Raw genomic sequence first — 20,698 nt, forward strand, 5'->3', positions numbered from 1 at the left:
CATGGGACTGGACAGGGCGCTCGAGATACGGAGGATGGTTGTATGGCTCGAACTGTTTTGGGGGCACCCAGGCAGGGGCATCAAGATATGTCCCTGGTCTATGGGCAGGCTTCTGGGAATCAGGTGCCTGAGGTGTGACTCCTTGCACAGCCTTGGTGCAGTGGGAAGGGGCTTGGGCCTGCCTGGACTCAGTGTGCTGGGCTCTGCTGACTCCCTGTGGGAGACCTCCATTTGGGGGATGTGGGGATGCAGAGTGGCTTGAGAGAGAGAGCTGGGGGTTATAGAGAGGACGAGGGGGGATCTGTGTATGGTGTGTAGGGTGGGTGGAGGGTTTCTGAATAGAGAAAAATGAAAAAAAAAAAAAAGAATCAGGCCAGAGAGATCTTTGACTCTTCAGGAAATCCCACTGTTGAGACTGACCTCTGCTCCTCAAAAGGTCTCTTCCAAGCTTTTCTGCCCAGCAGTGCCTCCACTGACATCTAAAAGGCCCTCACAGAGCCAGCAGATCTCTGTGAGTTCAAGGCCAGACTCATCTACAAAGTGGGATCTGGGACAGCCAGGACTGTTACACAGAGAAACCCTATTTCAAAAACACAAAAAGAAAAAGAAAAAAATTGTAATGATTTTACTTCCAAATCAGTTAACAAGCTCTCTTTGGAGATGAAAATGAGGAGGGAAAGGAGGAAGAGAAGATTAAAATCCGATTTTAATTTATTTCACTGACCATGGTTATCACAGAAAAGCTTGCACAAATGTTATTCAAAATATAGGTGTGAATTAAAAGATATACTGTTTATTATATAGTATTACATTCAAGTGTACATATAATTTTCATAGGGGACATTTCCTCTGGTACCATTTGGGATCTCATTGATCAGGAACTTAGTGAACTAAGACCAGGATCAATTCATTAAGAACAAATGCCATTGAATCATCTGTTTAATTCACCATTTTATTTCATTTCATACATTTTCCACTTTAAGTACAATTCTTCATCCAAGGGTATCTCTCTAAATAGAGTAACCACACATTACCAACAAAGTAGTCAGAGTTAACAGCTGTGGACCACAAACAACCCCATCAGTGCATCCCCAGGTTAGGCTCTCACTCTGTCTCATTCGGGAGGGAGGCAAACTCCTTCACAGGAAATCAGCTGGAGACAATTCCACACAGCCACAAATCCCAGTGCATAGATTGGAAAATGATATCTTCCCAGTCCTTCACTGTTATAAATCAGAGACCAGAGTGTCAGGGCAGCAGGTTCCAGAAGAGAGCTGACACAAGATTGCCCCATTAGGAGATCGTCTTGTGACCACAGTGGGAAGGGGACACGATCAGACCTTAAAGTGGGAGTGCATTCAAAGGACCTCCCACCAGAAGCAGAACGGTGGGGCTGTGAAGGGTGAGACAGCCTTGCCTTCATTAGGAGAGATGCTTGAAGTGGGAGAGGAGGAGAGTTATCTGCCGTGTACAGCATGATTGGGTTCTAAAAGGGAATGATAGGCCCCTCAGTGGCCCTCAGAAACATCCTACAGAACAAATGTTTATTACTTGAATAGTTTGTCTGGGGGTAGGAAGTCCCTCGCCATTTGATTGGTCAGACACAGTCTACATGTGTCCTAGTGCTGTCTACTGCTGTGATAAATGCCATGACCAAAAGCAACTTGGGTAGGAAAGAGTTTATTTGATGTATGCATCCCAATCACAGTCCATCATTGAGGGAAGATTGTGTCGGAACTCAAACAGAAGTGGAAGCCATGGAAGAAAGCTACTTACTGGCTTGTTTCTAAGCTCCTTTTCAAGTACCTTTCTTATACCTCCAAGAACCACCTCCCAAGGGTAGCACTGACCGAAGTGTGCTGGGCCCTCCCACATCGATCATCACTCAAGAAAATGACACACAGACATGCTTACAGACAGTTCTAATGGAAGTGCTTCCTCAATGGATGTTCCTTCTTCCCATTGACTCAATTTGGGAAAAACTAACCAGCATGCAAGGGGAAATGGAAGAGTCAGGTACCGAGCAGGATCATGAATTTATCTTGCCATTGTAAGGAGTGGGAACTGGATTGCTCTCCCCCTATCCATTCACCCACTCCAGCCTGAGTACTCAAAGCAGGGTTGTCTTTAGAGAGGACAGACTACAGAAGAGTGTGGCCTGATTTCTGAGATGTAGAGGGGCAGGGTCTCGTATGTAACATCCACCATTGATCATTGTCTCAAGCTGTCCTCAGGATCAATGAGAGAAAAAATCCAAGTGAAACCTGCAGGTCCAGGATATCTAAGGATGAAGCATACTGAGCTTTCCCCTTCCACATTAGCATGTCTATTCATATCATCCTTGTTCATGGCCTGTTGACAAGACTGGTTATCTGTCATTTCTAAAACACAATCTCAGCAGACTAGCCACTTTAAATTGGCTTATGTGCAGCTTTATGTGTTCCTTACATTCATACTGGAAGGGATTGTTCAACAATGTGCACCATTTATCCCTAGAAAAGTTTCATCTCGCCAACTTCAATTTTGTGCATTTCTAAAAGTACCCATCCACCATATGTACAACCTCAATGACCACCACTTTATCATGCAATATTGTGAAGTATCAGTTAGTAATAATGGCTGCATCATTAACTGGGATTTACATGTAGTGTGTGCGCGTGTGTGTGTATATATATATATATATATATATATATATATATATATATATATACATATACATATACATATATACATGTATATGTACATACACTACATATATAAATGCAAGTTTATAAAGAATGTCTAGTCTAGAATGCTCTGCTAAGAATCTTCCTTAAGGCAGTTTTAATGTCCTTGTTCCGCAGACTGTAGATGAAGGGATTCAACATAGGAGTGACCACAGTGTACATCACTGAGGCGACTGCACTATTTCTAGGAGAATGTGACAGAGAGGAGCTGAAGTACACTCCTAGTCCTGTTCCATAAAACAGGCAAACAACGGACAAATGAGACCCACAGGTGGAGAAGGTTTTGTGCTTACCACTGGATGATGGTGATCTTATGATGGAGGAAACTATTTTAAAGTAAGAAAAAATGATTCCTGAAATAGGAATTAACCCAAAGACAGTGCCTATACTGAATCTGACTATGGCATTGGTGACAGTATCAAAATGGGCAAGTTTAAGGACTTCAGAAGGGCCACAGAAGAAGTTGGAAATTTCAGTAAAATCCTCACAGTTGGAAAAATTCAATATTGCCACATAGTGCAACTGTAATTCCGCAAAGCTAAAGAGAAAAGACCCTAGAAGTAAGGCACCACAGCGACTGGGATTCATAATGACCTGGTAATACAGAGGGTGGCAGATGGCCACAAACCGGTCATATGCCATCACAGCCAGAAGCATGTTATCCATACATCCAAAAATTATAAACAGTGACATCTGTGTAAGGCAGCCCACATAGGAGATGACTTGGCAGTGACTTTGGATGTCCACAATCACCCTTGGAACAGTGGTGGAGATAAAACAAATATCAACTATGGACAGGTTGGAGAGGAAGAAGTACATGGGTGTGTGGAGATGGGAGTCAGAGCTTACTGTCAGGATGATGAGCAGGTTTCCAAACAGGGCCAAGATATACATAGACAAGTAAAGGCCTAAGAGAACAGTCTGTATGTCTGGATCTTCTGAGAGTTGAATGAAATGGAATTCTGGTACACATGTTGAGTTTCGCATGTTTTTATTTCTTGAACATCTTTTGGAGGAAACCAAAAATGTTGTTAACAATGGTACCAGCATGCATATAGACCTTTTTTACAATTTGAGTCAAGTAAGTACAAATATTGATTATTTTCTCAAGCCTATTGTGACCTCATTAATAATTCCTCAGTTGTGGTAAATGCCATACTCTAAACAGTATTTTGTTCTTGGCTCATGTATTACCTCTTATGAGAACCATATTGAATACAGTAATCTAGATGATGTGAGGCCAGAATTACTGTAAACAGCTGGCCTGTAGACACAGTAAAATATCCTTTAAGACAAAAATGGATATTTTGCAGAAGCTTCACTTTAGGAAAATTGTCAATGAAATCAAATGAAAATTTGAAGCACTGAAGCATACTTCTTTTTATTGAAATAACATGAAGCAGGTTTATTTTTCTTAGAATATATCTGACAGTGTAAAGTCCTAGTCTCTAAGAAAAAATTAACAATTCCTACCCAGAAAAATATTTTCAGGTTCCAGTATCTTCTATAGGTTTCTTTTTTTTTTCTTTGACTTAAAAAGAATATTCTCCATTTTTTTTTGTTTTGAGATTCAAGTCTTCCTTTAAAACTTAGATTTTTAAAACCTATTAGTACATGTATCCCTTATTTCTCTTAGTATAGTTCAAATTTTTGTAAATATATCTTAGTTAAATCCACATTATCACAGAACATCTCTGTCCACAACTGTTAAGATGTCCAGTGATGTGAAAAAAAATGTCAATAAATATAGTTGAAATTTTATGCTGCAAAACTAATTTGCGTGGAACATCTCCACATAACCTCAGTAAAATATCTGGTATAAAAACATGATTTGCCAGCCGGCCTATGGTGGCGCACACCTTTAATCCCAGCACTCAGGAGGCAGAGGCAGGCACGTCTCTGTGAGTTTGAGGCAAGCCTGGTCTCCAAAGCGAGTTCCAGGAAAGGTGCAAAGCTACACAGAGAAACTCTGTCTCGAAGAACAAACAAACAAACAAAAAAAACATGATTTTCCTATATTTAAGCAATGCCATTGATCTTCTGAAGTACAATCAGGTTGATCCAGAGCCCTAATTTAAGCCCCCGCTCCTTAGAGAGTAAAGTGATTTGTATGTGAGTCAGTCAGGCCTGGTGCATAGATGTCAATGTTCTTATTTCAGCTACAGAGGAAATTTTCAGCTGTGCTCTTTGGTCAGAGCACACAGAATTCCTTAAAACGTAAAAGGTTTAAAATACAGAAAATATTAGTGATGTAAACACATGGGCAATGCCCTAATGGCTAAAGTAGATACCACTTGCTTCTCTACTAGGTCTGTTAGAGGAGATAATGTTATTAAAGACCATTGTGTAGACTAGTGGGTCTCTGAAACAGTTAACAGTGTATTTTCCCATGGCTATTTAAAGTACCACAAGATCTTGGACTTCACAGGCCAATTGAATCAGAATATGTACATGGAAAATACTAGATTATACTTACTTAAACCTGGGTTAGAAACAACTGCCTTAGAATATTTTTTGGCATTTACAAAATATTCAACTAATACTGTCTAATAACACTTTTCACAAGAAAGTCATCTTTACTAAATTATAAGCATTTTTATATTATGTATGTCATATATGATAATTTTACAGAAATTTGAATTATGATGAATGAACTTTGAGTTCTTAGTGGCTCTACATGGTTTCATTGTCTAGTTCATCTATCTTGATGGCTGAAAGGAATCCAGGGGACAGATTTTTCCAGTGATATTTCTATATAAATATCTATTTAAATATGTACAAAGAGACACTTTAAATTAACCTAAAACATACTTGTTACTCATTCAGTAGTATTCAACACAGCACATGCTGTCCCCAAAATACATTTTTTTACGCTGAAATGTGGTTCTAAGTCTGTCTGTGAACTTCCCATATGTGTTACACAGGTATTAGCTGAATCATTATCTCATGGACAGACATGCATTAGTTTTGAAGTGCCATATTTATATCGGAAAACTAGAAACCGAGAATAATAAACTGACATTTAAAAGGATTTATAGATTGCTTAGGAAATATTAAACCACATAAAGTAGCTGAAGGAGTGCTCCCAGTTGTCTTTTCAGGAGAGCACAGTTCTGCCAGGCAGACAGGAGAGAGAACTTTGATCAACAGCCACCTGGTCAAAACAGTCCTGGTCTGTCTCCAGGGAACTATGACAACAGTATGCATTGAAAATCTCCCCATTTGTCCAAACAACCACATTTGGAATTTTTGTCTCTGTAAAACATGGTTAATTACTCAAATCATAACTTGGGGCTATGAAACTGTAAATGCAAACAGGGATTTCTGACCCTACCTGCTCCCTTTTGTCCATGATCCAGGCATGCACACTGAGTAAAAGAATTTTCCCTTGTTAATCTCTAAGTAGTCGAGTGGTTTCTAACTGAGCAGGCTTGTTAATTCTGTCACAAAATTACTTCAATCATCCAAAAGCTCATCTATCTTCCTCTGCTCATGCCAGTAGCTATTTAGTTACCTTTTAAAAATATGGTAACTAAAGCCGGGCGGTGGTGGCGCACGCCTTTAATCCCAGCACTCGGGAGGCAGAGCCAGGCGGATCTCTGTGAGTTCGAGGCCAGCCTGGACTACCAAGTGAGTCCCAGGAAAGGCGCAAAGCTACACAGAGAAACCCTGTCTCGAAAAACCAAAAAAAAAAAAAAAAAAAAAAAAAATATGGTAACTAAAAAAAAAAAATGTGGAAACAGTCAGACTTTCAACAAGAGATGTCTGTGTCTTTTAATATTCATCAGTTAATTGTTCCTATAAAAACAGTCAATATCATACGCAGAGAAACCCTGTCTCGAAAAACCAAAAAAAAAAAAAAAAAAAAAAAAAAACAGTCAATATCACCTGGATCCTATTACCCCTTTTTGTATCACTGTATAAACTATTGACTTTATGATATTATAACATATACATATCATCTGCTTTGCATGATGATTTCTGCACTTTTCCCATGAATGACTTCCTCCTAATATGTGCCATCAAAAATCTACCTAAATATAGTTCTTCTAAGATAATGCAATATGAGATGCACTCACATGTAGAATATATTTTTATTTGTTTCCAATAAGGAAGACAGTGGGCTTGGTTCGGAATCAGTGAATTGCGAAAAAAATTTTGATTTATTCCATAGCCCGAATGCTCATGCAAAAACCACAGGATAACCACCCATCACCATTCAGAAAATGATAAAATTAGCATTGTATTTATTTGTCCAAATTTAAAATCCAATGAATATAGAAAATATGAATTTACTGAGGAGTATTTCCACAGGGCATTGGACCATAGAATTATGTGAAACTCTGAAGTGGGTCTTCACACAAAACACAAAATTGACCTTCCATTTCTTTTTTTGCCTGTACATTCTTTAATCTTCTCATGAGAATATGTACAATTTGTGGATAACCCAGTAGTGCAGCTATTAAATACCATTATATGACCCAACAAGTCCATGATACAGAAACAAACACCAGAAAAATTTATCTTGGATCAATTTCTAGGTCACATTCTTGAACTGAATGAAAATGTAAAGGAAACTAAATATGTGAGAGTCAGTGTTTTGAGAGGAGAAAGGGTCTACTTTATGTTTAAAATATGTATTGTTCATTTCACATCTGTGCCAATGACTCTTTAGGCCCTATGAAACCAAAAAAAGAAAGTTAAAAGTGTTAAGTTATATCAGTGTACTAAATATACTTATATAAGGAGGAGAGTACATAGAAAAAATACTTACTAAAACTTGGTCATATGATAGTTAAGGTGTCTCAGAATTACTAATAACATCTCCTAATCACATAAATATATAGCAGAGACAAAATAATTCAGAACAAACGTTTCATTCTTTGATTCGTGAGCGTATTGATTTGGTTTTACTTTTTTGTTTATTTTTATATTTCAAATTATAGTAAGATGATAATATAACATATATATACTTCCTTCCATTTCACTCTTCAAACCCCCTATATAACTCCCACCAATCTACTTCACATTCATAGCTTCTGTACCCATTCATTGTTATTTCATGCATGTATATACATTTTTTTTCATTTTACTAACAATATGGTTTTATCAAGAAGTTCAGAGGTCTTAACATCACTTATCTTTTTAGACTCTCATGTTTTCAAACAACAAATGATATAGGGATCTGACCGCCTTTCCCCATTGAAATCTTACTGGTGAGCCTCAGAATGATAGAGGATGCTAACAGCAGCAAAAATATCCAGAAAAATAGAATGCAGTCTTTGTAGACCTATAAACCCAGCACTTCAGAGAGTGAAGACAAATATGGACCAAGGGAACTAGAAAAGCCTGCGTTGAATTGTTGTTTCAGTGTTTTGAGACTGTTCCAAATGCATCTCAAATATACTACCCGCAATTCACACAGCAGAATTAAACATTCCATTATAAAAGATCTAGAAACCAAAAGTGAGAGAAGACATAGGTCTTTTTTTTTCTGGATTAAAGAATTATGAAACGGCTATTCACAGAAAAGATCATTTTGTGTTTTACTTAGGCAAAGTAATTTACACAAGACTTCACTCCTTTCTTCCTCACAACCTACGACTTGCTACACAGAAACACTGTCTTTGTCTTTCATTTTCTGTAAAATAATAATTAGGCAGAAGCTTATAATTTTGGAACTTTGAAGAACTATTCAGATGAAGTAAGATACATAAAATATAGAACTCAGATCTTCCAACCAGGGAAGACCTTAATAGTCACACACTCATAGTAGCTTTCTTCAAAGGTATAGTTACTAAATCACCCTCACCATCATGTCACAGTACTTTAGACTGCTTATGAAACAACTTAGTTGGGCATATTTTCTGCTCTCTTTGGTCATAGGAGTATGCAGAAGAGACACTGGGGATAGTCCGATGACAACTTGAGAACTACCATCTCAACTAACAACATGAGGTCCCAGTAGAGAGGCTCAAATTTTTATTACCGTTATTATACCATCAGGCTACCCAAATTATCACAGTTCATATGATTAGGAAGAAATAATAATTCTTGTCATCTCTTCTTCATCCTCAATTCCCTCAGAACTTACGTGACTAAACTGTGGGTCTGTGTGGCCATGATGAAAGGCTGTGGATATGACAAACATCCCTTTCTTGTTGGCTGGTGAAGGCTCACTCTTGAATCCTGAAGTGAATATAATAACAAGAGCTTCCTGATGCAGAAAGAACACTGTAGGAAGAGCAAACAGGGATATATAGTCCCAGATTACACAGATCCCGCCGATAACCTGGAGGGACGGGCTAACTAATTATTCTTACATAACCTTAAAAACTCAATGCACAGAGCTGGTGATTACTCATACTGGTCCAAAATATTGCAGTCTCTAAGGATTCCTGCTGTTGATGGAGGAAGCAGAAGAGATGTTATCAAGACGTTAGATATGAGGTCCTAAATTTTTCATTTTCCATTTTATTTCAGTTTGAGCTCTCTTTAGTAGTTCTTTTTGTTGTTGTTGTTGTTGCTGCTGTTAAATTCTACTGAATGTGCTCTTCTGTGTCTGCAGAAATCTGTTTCTTTCCTGTGTGGCAATCTGAAGACCAAGATTCAATCTCAAGATTCATGCCAGAACACATGAATGAACCTGCAAAGAAGAGGTGGATGAGATCTACATGAGCGGACTGGGTGGGGGGGGGGGGTGGCCGAGGGCGAGGAGTGGGGGATGGGAACATGGGGGAATGGGAGGGTCGGACTGGAGCAGGGACAGAGTGGGAGGGCAGGGAGGAAGATGCCATGGTGTATGGGGACATCATGGGAGTGGGAGGATGTGGGGTGCTGGAGAGGCTCTGAGGAGTCCACAAGGTTGACCCAACTTGGTCTGCTGGCAGTGGTCCAGAGGGTGCCTGGACCAGTGTACTCTGACCAGCCTAGCAAATAACCTAGCTGTCATCATAGAGCCTTTGTCCAGTGACTGATGGAGGCAGATGCAGAGATCCGCGGCCCGGCACCGGGCTGATTTCCAGGAATCCAGTTGATGGGAGAGAGGAAGGATTCTGCTGGCGGGGGATGTCGAGATCATAATGAGAGGACGTGCGGAGATGACCGGCCACACTGGTGGAATCCCATGAACTGTGGACTGGTGGCTTTGGAGCCCCCATGGGACTGGACAAGGCACTCGGGATACAAAGGACGGTTGTTTGGCTCGAACTGTTTTGGGGGCACCCAGGCAGGGGCATCAAGATATGTCCCTGGTCTATGGGCGGACTTCTGGGAATCAGGTGCCTGAGGTGTGACTCCTTGCACAGCCTTGGTGCACTGGGAAGGGGCTTGGGCCTGCCTGGACTCAGTGTGCTGGGCTCTGCTGACTCCCTGTGGGAGACCTCCATTTGGGGGATGTGGGGATACGGAGTGGCTTGAGAGAGAGAGCTGGGGGTTATAGAGAGGAGGAGGGGGATCTGTGTATGGTGTGTGGGGTGGGTGCAGGGTGTCTAAATAGAGAAAAAATGAAAAAAAAAAAAGAATCATGCTGTGGGATGGTCTGTATGTCGAATGTGTTGCTGATTGGTCAATGAATAAATCACTGATTGGCAGTGGCCAGGCAGGAAGTATAGGCAGGACTAACAGAGAGGAAAATTGAGAGAACAGGAAGCTGGGTGGGGGAGACACTACCAGCCGCCATCAGGATAAGGAAGATGTAAAGTACCGGTAAGCCACAAGCCACGTGGCAAGGTATAGATTAATAGAAATGGATTAATTTAAGCTGTAAGAACAGTTAGCAAGAAGCCTGCCACGGCCATACAGTTTGTAACCAATATAAGTCTCTGTGTTTACTTGATCGGGTTTGAGCGGCTTGGGGCTGGCAGGTGAGAGAGATTTGTCCTGACTGTGGGCCTGCTACAGAATCAGGCCAGAGAGATCTTTGACTCTTCAGGAAATCCCACTGTTAAGACTGACCTCTCCTCCTCAAAAGGTCTCTTCCAATCTTCTCTAACCAGCAGTGCCTCCACTGACATCTAAAAGGCCCTCACAGAGCCAGCAGATCTCTGTGAGTTCAAGGCCAGACTCATCTACAAAGTGAGTTCTGGGACAGCCAGGGCTGTTACACAGAGAAACCCTATTTCAAAAAAAAAAAAAGAAAAAGAAAAAACTTGTAATGATTTTATTTCCAAATCAGTTAACAAGCTCTATTTGGAGATGAAAATGAGGAGGGAAAGGAGGAAGAGAAGATTAAAATCCGATTTTAATTTATTTCACTGACCATGGTTATCACAGAAAAGCCTGCACAAATGTTATTCAAAATATAGGTGTGAATTAAAAGATATACTGTTTATTATATAGTATTACATTCAAGTGTACATATAATTTTCATAGGGGACATTTTCTCTGGTACCATTTGTGATCTCTATTGATCAGGAAATTAGTGCACTAATGTGGGAGCCCGTTCTCGGGTTCCTCGTGGCTTTATCCAGCAGGTCCACATAGAGGTTGATTAGGACCACGGGCCTGAGTGCAGGTGTCTGGGATGGTCTGCACTTGGCTGTGCTGGGGGAGGAGGTCTTTTGCTCCACCCCTTGGTGTCTCTATAAAAACCCTGGGGCAGAGACAGTCGGGGCCCGTTGGAATAGGTTCCAGGCCCTCTCGAGGCTATCCTTTATTTTCTATCTGTTTATCTCCGAAAGATTCTCCGCTATAAATCCTTCTATCTAATATTTCCTGCTGCTCGCACTCAAGAAAACTCTGGGGAACTGTGGGGGTGGTTGGGTAAATGCCCCACAGAATGGTGCCCGAACAGGGACTAAAGAAAAAAGAAAAAAAAAGGGACTAAAGAAAAAAAAGGGGGGACTAAAAAAAGGGGGACTAAAGACAAATGAACAGGAACTAAAGACAAAGTAATAGGGACTAAAGATAAAGGAAAATAGTTTTATTACAGAGTTTTTGGCGAAAGTGCTGAGTCAGCCCTGCCAGTGGATAAGGCATGCCGGTGTTGTGGAAAATACATATTTTTATATATATTATTGAGAGGCAGGGGTTTTATCCTCGAGAGAAAAGGAACGCGGACTGGAAGGATGTCCGATGCTGCAGCGAAATTCTCTTCTGTCAAAATTTTCTATCTTCTATCCCTTTCTCAATTTCTATCTGTGAAAAATAAGTATAAGGCATAGGGTAGTAAAATAGTGTAGGAAAAACTTAGAAGTGTAAGATTGTGTAGGAAAAAAGTAAGGCAACTAGACAGAAAAACTCTCCAATTTTCTAACTTTGGGGGCTATAAACGCAAACTGGGAAAAAATCTTTCTTTGGACTTTATGGGTAGTAAACTCTTCTTTGAGCTTATGGGGAAGAAAAAGTTTCCTATGGAAGCTTTTGACCTGGGGACAGCTGAAATGCTAAGTCCAAGTGGCAGGAGAAAGTGATTTCTCCCTGAGGCAAAAATGGGGGTGTAAAAAGCCAAAGTTTAAAGTTGGAAAGTTTTGGGAAAAGTTGGTCTTTCTCTCTTAGGGAAAAAAATCTTTCTCAAACTATAAAGCTTTTCTTGGAAAATTTGGGGGGAAAAAACTCTCTACAAAGCTTTAATCTTTCTCAAAAGCTCTCAAACTTAAAAACTAAAGCCTTTCAGAACTCACTCTCACAAAAGGGCAAAAATTAGAATCACCTGAAGATATTAGTATGGGGACCACCTGTGATTAGCTCAAAGGGAAAACAAACCTCTTAAGACAGCAAAACCTAAGTTCTGACTTTCAAGCTTTAAAAATCCTCCCTGCAATGCAGGAGGCAAGGACAAGTTCCTAAAAACCTCTTCTAAGCTCTGTCTCTTCAAGCCAGTAAAAGACAGTGGGTCAGAGTACCCTGAGGAAAACGCTTGGGAGAGTGTGGGTAAAGAGCTACAGAGAGCCCAAAAGGGCAGGAAACTTTACCTGAGAAAAGCAAAAAAGCCAAGCTTTTCAGTTACAGCTGAGCTGAGGCATCAAGGGTTTTGTTTCTGAGTGAGCGTTTCAGAATGAAAAGGTGCTCCTAATCATCCTAATGCAAAGATCCCCTGAAGCATTGTATCCTCGCTTCTGACCAAAAACCCAGAGGCGACTGGCCAGTGTCTCTGAGTTGGAGTGTATTTCAGGGATACTAGGGTTCCTGCAGTGGTAAACTTCCTGGAGCACAGAGATGAGGCAGGAAGGTGCAGGACCCAGGGGAAGATTGCTAATGAACAACCAAAGCTAAAGTCGGTGGGAACGGCACAGTTGTCTGCTTTCCTACAAGTCCCGGGTTGCTAGGTCCACAGCTGGAAAAAAAGAAATCATAGAAAAAAGCTTTTCTATCAAAGTAAGGACCTTTCTGGGAAAATAGTAAAGCTGAACTGTGTCTAAAGCAGTCGTGCTGCTGAGTCAGAACGCTGTCTGGGGAAAGAGCCCAGCCAGGGCAGAACAGAACTAGTAAAGCTTTCTTTTCTGTCAGAGAAAGCATCTCTTTGAGAAAAGCTTTGTTTCAACTGACTCCCTGAGATGAGGGAGTGTAGCCCTGAGGAGTGATTGCCTCTGGCATAAGCTCTGTCCTTGAGCACCCAGACAAGCAAATGCAACCCACTGGGGGACTGGGTCAGGTGAAAGGCCTGAGGGAAAAAACACCTGTCCTAATGGGAGTTTAGAAATTGCAAAAACCTCCCTTGTTAGATTTTCGGTCTGTACGCAAACCACACAGACCCCTGAAAACAAATGGACAAAAAGCCCCTACCTACCTTCAGTAGCAGGGAAAGCCGCCACTGTAGTGTCGGAAACTGTTTCTGGGGTAGAGGGGATAAACTGAGACCAAACTGAATACTGTCAGGGAGAAAGACTATGAAGAAAGAGAAGGGACATATTCCTCCCCAGAAAATGCATGACCTGAAAAAGCTGCTAGAATTTGAGGCAGTTTTGAAGGGAGAAAAAAAAGCCCCTACCTCCAAAAGCAGCTAGCAGGGGAACAGAGCTGCAGACAAATACCTGAAGCTCTGCATCTGGGAAGGAACAAGCAAAATGAGAATAAAATCAGTGGAGAAAATCTCTCTGAAGGATCTATGGAAAAGCTGTTGTATATGATCTTGTTTTTCACTGGCTAAGACAAACACAAGCCCCGAGGAAAGTTGCTATCAGAATTGCCCACCTCAATGCGCACTAACGAGGCAGGTGCAGTTCTGATTTGGGGGCCAGTGTCAAATGAAGGAGAGACACCTGTTGAAGCCAGCTGAGGAAAGACCAGAAACCTCCCTATGTTCCATAATTGAAAATGTAAAATGCTTGTTCAAATCTCCCATTGTAAAAGCAAAAAACTTTGTTCAAACCTCCCGGGCAAGAATTTGTAAGCAAGTTTGGTAAAAGAACCAGTTGACTCTCAGACCCAAAAAGAACTATGGGAAATGACTGATATAAGGGAAATGATATAAAGGACTGATTTAAGGGACTGATAACATTATGGACTGATATAAGGGAAATGCATTCTGGGAAAGGTAGTTTTTCCGCTAAAGATGGCGACATTGCCCTGAAACACGTTTGTCAGCTTGAAAATACGTTCATGGTAAACTTAAAATACAGCTTTTAAAAGAATAAGGAGAAAAATCATCTAAGAGTTTAAGTGTCAGTTCCAATGAAAAATTGAAAGGCTACGGAACTAGGTGCTTCGCGGTTTGGGGCTCCATTGGTAAAATGCCTTATTTACCCTAATAGCTGTGCAAAGTTTTTACAGTAGTTGGAAGACAAAAAAGCTACCTTTAAGAGCAAACAAGCCACTTTAAAATCCTTAAGAAAACAAGGGAAAGCAGTTTATACACTGAACGTTGTCTTAGATATGAAGAAACTTATGTTGAAATTAAAAAAATTCTTTACCTCTTGAACAAACTGCCTGCAATGAGTGATTCCTTTGCAAATCTAAGAGGATACAGGCATTCAAAAAAGAAATGACTGCTTTATAGATGGGAAACAAACTTCAGAAAATCTAGCTGTCTTACAAAAGAGTTGCTTCACCTGAAAGTTCCTTATAAGAAATCAATGCTAAATATTACAGCTGCTAACAACATCAGGAGTTAAAGCTAATGAAGAGAAAATACTAAATACAGTTCGAAGCTGTGCCACTTGTGGCTTTACTAGCTCCTTTAGAAAAATACTTTATATCACCTAATAGCTGTGCAGTATTTGGCGAAGAGCTTTACAGCAGCTAAATATGGTAATTTCATCCTCAGCATGAAGTGAAGTTTTCCGTAGAACAAACCAAAAGTACTGCTGTAATAGAAACGTTTGTTTGAATTGAAGCACTTAGGGGAGCTATTATGAATTTGGGTGAAGGAACAGCCTCTAGTTAAAAACCATTTACCGCTGACAGTGCATCTCTGCCGGTTCGGAATGGCTGAGAGAACTGGCAACTTTGGAGTGTGGAGTCATCCTGGGAAGGTTACAGTCCCCCCCTAGCAACAACTATCACAATTCTATACCAACAACATTCACTAAATCCCAGTGCTTTATAACAAAGCTGACTATAAATTCCAAACTTTAGCAATGATGTACGTACTTCCTGTCTAGTTAAGAGAATCTAATAGATAGTGATAATAATTAAGAGTAAGAAATAGAAAAAGATGAAAATAAGATGTGAGTTTGTAGAAATTATTCTGTCTTGTTAGATCTGTGTTAAAGAAATCTTTAGGTGTTTGCTAAGTTAAATATATGCTAATGGTAGCCCTATATAAGTTTGTAAAATAGATCTATAGAGTTCCTTTAAGAATATAAGCTTGCAAGAAATATCTAAGGTAGTCTTAAGACATGTAGTAATAAGCTTGTAAGAAGTAAAGATGCTAGTTGTAAATGTAAGTTTAAATAAGAAATAAGATGGAATGAATATAAGTATATAAGTAATAAGAAATATATTTGCTAAAGTAGTTCTAGAGTTTCCTTAAGGAGTATAAATAAGTAGATGTTATGTGAGTTTGTAAAAAAGTGTAAATGTTGAATGTGAGTCTAAATGCTTTGCAAGGCAAAAAATGTTAAGAGTGAGTCTATTCTTAATGTATATGGTTGAAAGAACCTGAGACACAGAATGTAGTGTCGCAGTAGACTGTAAAGTAGGCAGTCTGAATGTTTTAAAAAGCTCCAGAAGCCGCTAAGAAGTTAAGAATGGCAGACGCCAGAACCAGCACAAGGCATCCGCAGCTGAGATCCGTGGAAAATCAGCGCAACACAGAAAAACCTGAGCTAACATCAAAAACGGTGTGGTTTAGAATATTACTGTAACTAAAAAGGTCTCCAGCTTGAGAATGAAAGTTGCAGATATGCTTGTTTTAACTAAAATTGTTAACTGTCAAAAGTTTTGGTTGTAAAACGTCTCTTCATATTTTGAAGTGAAAGCCTGATACCAGAATGTATTTCTTGTTTGAACTTTTTGAACTTAAAATGAGATAAAATTACAAAAAAAAATTGGTTATGGATTTCTTCATATTTGGAAGGCTCGTACCAGAATTTATCATTTGAATTTTGGGACTTAAGAAATGAAATGAACAGTAGAGATTTCATTGCAATGGGACAATTTTGACTTTACTTATAGTAATGACGTAGGAACTGTTTTCTGGAATTGGGTTAAAAATGGAACTGTTTATGTAAAAATGAAATTACTTACAGAACTAGTTTTGTGTTACAAATGGAACTATTTAAATGGAAAAGTTTGGGTTTTCTAACTAGGCTTGAGATTTTGCTTAAATTATAAAGAAAAGGGGGAGAGTTAATATTCCTTAGTCTAATTTCAAAAGTTGAGTGGATTAATGTCATGTTTTTGTTAGTAAGAAATGCAAATGGGGTATATTAAGAGACTACTTTTAAAGTGTAAAGAGTTTTATTAAGAAACTGCTTTTGGATGTTTTGCTAAAAGTTTTTAAAGTGTTAGTGGTTAGATTGAAAATATTGCTTTTCAATATGGGTTTGTAGGAATTGTATAAGTTTGGGTTCCTCTAACTAGGTTTGAGATTTTGTTTAAAAAATTATAAAGAAAAGGAGGAGTTATGAGATTGAATTATGTTTGCAGAAACCTATTGATATTAATGCACCCTGGTTTTGTAGAGTTAAGGAAATATTTAAGTTTGATGTGAATACATTGAAGTTTTTCCTATGTTCTGTTAGCAAGAAAATTCAAATGATTGAGTTAAAGTTGTAAGACGGAGAAAATTGTTAACTATATTTAGCATCATATATGCTAATTCAAATGGTTCTGTTAAGAGTTTGCTTTGTGGTGTAAGATTGAGAGAATTGTGACTATGTATAGCAATATTTATGTTAACCTGTTAATGGTAATGATGAAGCTAAGGGATTCTTTAAGTTTGTAGTCGCCTTAAGAGTTTTTGGCTTAGAAAGGACTTGAGGCAGCTAAGACTGCTGTAGTCACCTTGGAACTAATTCAAAAGAGAAATGCCATCCTTATCATCCTCTACTCCCATACTGGGAGGTGTAACAGCTTGGAGATTGCTGTAAGCCATTAATAGTTATTTATATATATATATATATATATATATATATATATATATATATATATATATATATATATATATATATATAAGAAAGGGGGACTTGTGGGAGTCCGTTCTCGGGTTCCTCGTGGCTTTACCCAGCAGGTCCTCATAGAGGATGATTAGGACCACGGGCCTGAGTGCAGGTGTCTGGGATGGTCTGCACTTGGCTGTGCTGGGGGAGGAGGTCTTTTGCTCCACCCCTTGGCGTCTCTATAAAAACCCTGGGGCAGAGACAGTCGGGGGCCCGTTGGAATAGGTTCCAGGCCCTCTCGAGGCTATCCTTTATTTTCTATCTGTTTATCTCCGAAAGATTCTCCACTATAAATCCTTCTATCTAATATTTCCTGCTGCTCGCACTCAAGAAAACTCTGGGGAACTGTGGGGGTGGTTGGGTAAACGCCCCACACACTAAGACCAGGATCAATTCATTAAGGACAAATGCCATTGAATCATCTGTTTAATTCACCATTTTATTTCATTTTATACATTTTCCACTTTAAGTACAATTCTTCATCCAAGGCTATCTCTCTAAATAGAGTTTACACATTACAAACAAAGTCAGTCAGAGTTAACAGCTGTGGACCACAAACAACCCCATCAGTGCATCCCCAGGTTAGGCTCTCACTCTGTCTTATTCGGGAGGGAGGCAAACTCCTTCACAGGAAATCAGCTGGAGACAATTCCACACAGCCACAAATCCCAGTGCATAGATTGGAAAATGATATCTTCCCAGTCCTTCACTGTTATAAATCAGAGACCAGAGTGTCAGGGCAGCGGTTCCAGAAGAGAGCTGACACAAGATTGCCCCATTAGGAGATCGTCTTGTGACCACAGTGGGAAGGGGACACGATCAGACCTTAAAGTGGGAGTGTGTTCAAAGGACTTCCCACCAGAAGCAGAACGGTGGGGCTGTGAAGGGTGAGACAGCCGTGCCTTCATTAGGACAGATGCTTGAAGTGGGAGAGGAGGAGAGTTATCTGCCGTGTACAGCATGATGTGGGTTCTAAAAGGGAAAGAAAGGCCCCTCAGTGGCCCTCAGAAACATCCTACAGAACAAATGTTTATTACTTGAATAGTTTGTCTGGGGGTAGGAAGTCCCTCGCCATTTGATTGGTCAGAAACAGTCTACATGTGTCCTAGTGCTGTCTACTGCTGTGATAAATGCCATGACCAAAAGCAACTTGGGTAGGAAAGAGTTTGTTTGATGTATATATCCTAATCACAGACCATCATTGAGGGAAGCTTGTGTCGGAACTCAAACAGAAGTTGAGGCCATGGAAGAAAGCTACTTACTGGCTTGTTTCTAAGCTCTTTTTCAAGTACCTTTCGTATACCTCCAAGAACCACCTGCCCATTGGTAGCACTGCCCGAAGTGGGCTGGGCCCTCCCACATCGATCATCACTCAAGAAAATGACACACAGACATGCTTACAGACAGTTCTAATGGAAGTGCTTCCTCAATGGATGTTCCTTCTTCCCATTGACTCAATTTGGGAAAAATTAACCAGCATGCCAAGGGGAAATGGAAGAGTCAGGTACCGAGCAGGATCATGAATTTATCTTGCCATTGTAAGGAGTGGGAACTGGATTGCTCTCCCCCTATCCATTAACCCACTCCAGCCTGAATACTCAAAGCAGGGTTGTCTTTAGAGAGGACAGACTACAGGAGAATGGGGCATGATTTCTGGGAGATAGAGGGGCAGGTAGAGGGTCTCGTATCTAACACCCACCATCGATCATTGTCTCAAGCTATCCTCAGGATCAATGAGAGAGAAAATCCAAGTGAAACCTGCAGGTCTAGGATGTCTAAGGATGAAGCATACTGACCTTTCCCCTTCCACATTAGCCTGTCTATTCATATCTTCCTTGTTCATGGCCTGTTGACAAGACTGGTTATCTGTCATTTCTAAAACACAGTCTCAGCAAACTAACCACTTTAAATTGGCTTATGTGCAGCTTTATGTGTTCCTTACATTCATACTGGAAGGGATTGTTCAACAATGTGCACCATTTATCCCTAGAAAAGTTTCATCTCTCCAACTTCAATTTTGTGCATTTCTAAAAGTACCCATCCACCATATGTGCAACCTCAATGACCACCACTTTATCATGAAATATTGTGAAGTATCAGTAGTAATAATATGTGAGTCAATAACTGGGATTTACATGTACAGTTTGTGTGGTGTGTGTGTGTGTGTGTGTGTGTGTGTGTGTGTGTGTGTGTGTGTATGTATGTATGTGTGTGTAAATTTATAAAGAGTGTCAGTGATTAAAATGCTCTGCTAAGAATCTTCCTTAAGGCAGTTTTAATGTCCCTGTTCCGCAGACTGTAGATGAAGGGATTCAACATAGGTGTGACCACAGTGTACATCACTGAGGCCACAGTATTACTTCTTGGAGTATGTGACGGAGAGGAGCTGAAGTACACTCCTAGTCCTGTTCCATAAAACAGGCAAACAACGGACAAATGAGACCCACAGGTGGAGAAGGTTTTGTGCTTACCACTGGATGATGGAGATCTTATGATGGAGGAAACTATTTTAAAGTAAGAAAAAATGATTCCTGAAATAGGAATTAACCCAAAGACAGTGCCTATACTGAATCTGACTATGGCATTGGTGACAGTATCAAAATGGGCAAGTTTAAGGACTTCAGAAGGGCCACAGAAGAAGTTGGAAATTTCAGTAAAACCCTCACAGTTGGAAAAATTCAATATTGCCACATAGTGCAACTGTAATTCCGCAAGGCTAAAGAGAAAAGACCCTAGAAGTAAGGCACCACAGCGACTGGGATTCATAATGACCTGGTAATACAGAGGGTGGCAGATGGCCACAAACCGGTCATATGCCATCACAGACAGAAGCATGCTATCCATACATGCAAATATTATGAACAGTGACATCTGTATAAGGCAGCCCACATAGGAGATGACTTGACAGTGACTTTGGATGTCCACAATCACCCTTGGAACAGTGGTGGAGATAAAACAAATATCAGCTATGGACAGGTTGGAGAGGAAGAAGTACATGGGTGTGTGGAGATGGGAGTCAGAGCTTACTGTCAGGATGATGAGCAGGTTTCCAAACAGGGCCAAGATATACATAGACAAGTAAAGGCCTAAGAGAACAGTCTGTATGTCTGGATCTTCTGAGAGTTGAATGAAATGGAATTCTGGTACACATGTTGAGTTTCGCATGTTTTTATTTCTTGAACATCTTTTGGAGGAAACCAAAAATGTTGTTAACAATGGTACCAGCATGTATATAGACCTTTTTTACAATTTGAGTCAAGTAAGTACAAATATTGATTATTTTCTCAAGCCTATTGTGACCTCATTAATAATTCCTCAGTTGTGGTAAATGCCATACTCTAAACAGTATTTTGTTCTTGTATTACCTCTTATGAGAACCATATTGAATACAGTAATCTAGATGATGTGAGGTCAGAATTACTGTAAACA

At 40.0% G+C, this 20,698-nt stretch overlaps 2 protein-coding genes across 2 annotated transcripts; both read right to left on the reverse strand.

Moving 5' to 3' along the window:
* Positions 1-2,786: 2,786 nt before the first annotated feature.
* Positions 2,787-3,713, reverse strand: LOC128107968 (olfactory receptor 7E24-like). Its single transcript, XM_052734294.1, has one exon. The coding sequence runs from the start codon at positions 3,711-3,713 to the stop codon at positions 2,787-2,789; it is 927 nt and encodes a 308-aa protein (XP_052590254.1).
* A 15,794-nt stretch (positions 3,714-19,507) lies between these two features.
* On the reverse strand, positions 19,508-20,434 carry LOC128107969 (olfactory receptor 7E24-like). The gene has a single exon (XM_052734295.1). The coding sequence runs from the start codon at positions 20,432-20,434 to the stop codon at positions 19,508-19,510; it is 927 nt and encodes a 308-aa protein (XP_052590255.1).
* Between the last annotated feature and the right edge of the window lie 264 nt (positions 20,435-20,698).

This window comes from Peromyscus californicus, unplaced genomic scaffold (genome assembly GCF_007827085.1).
Source record: "Peromyscus californicus insignis strain IS unplaced genomic scaffold, ASM782708v3 Scaffold_12__1_contigs__length_115047231, whole genome shotgun sequence".
NCBI lineage: Eukaryota > Metazoa > Chordata > Mammalia > Rodentia > Cricetidae > Peromyscus > Peromyscus californicus.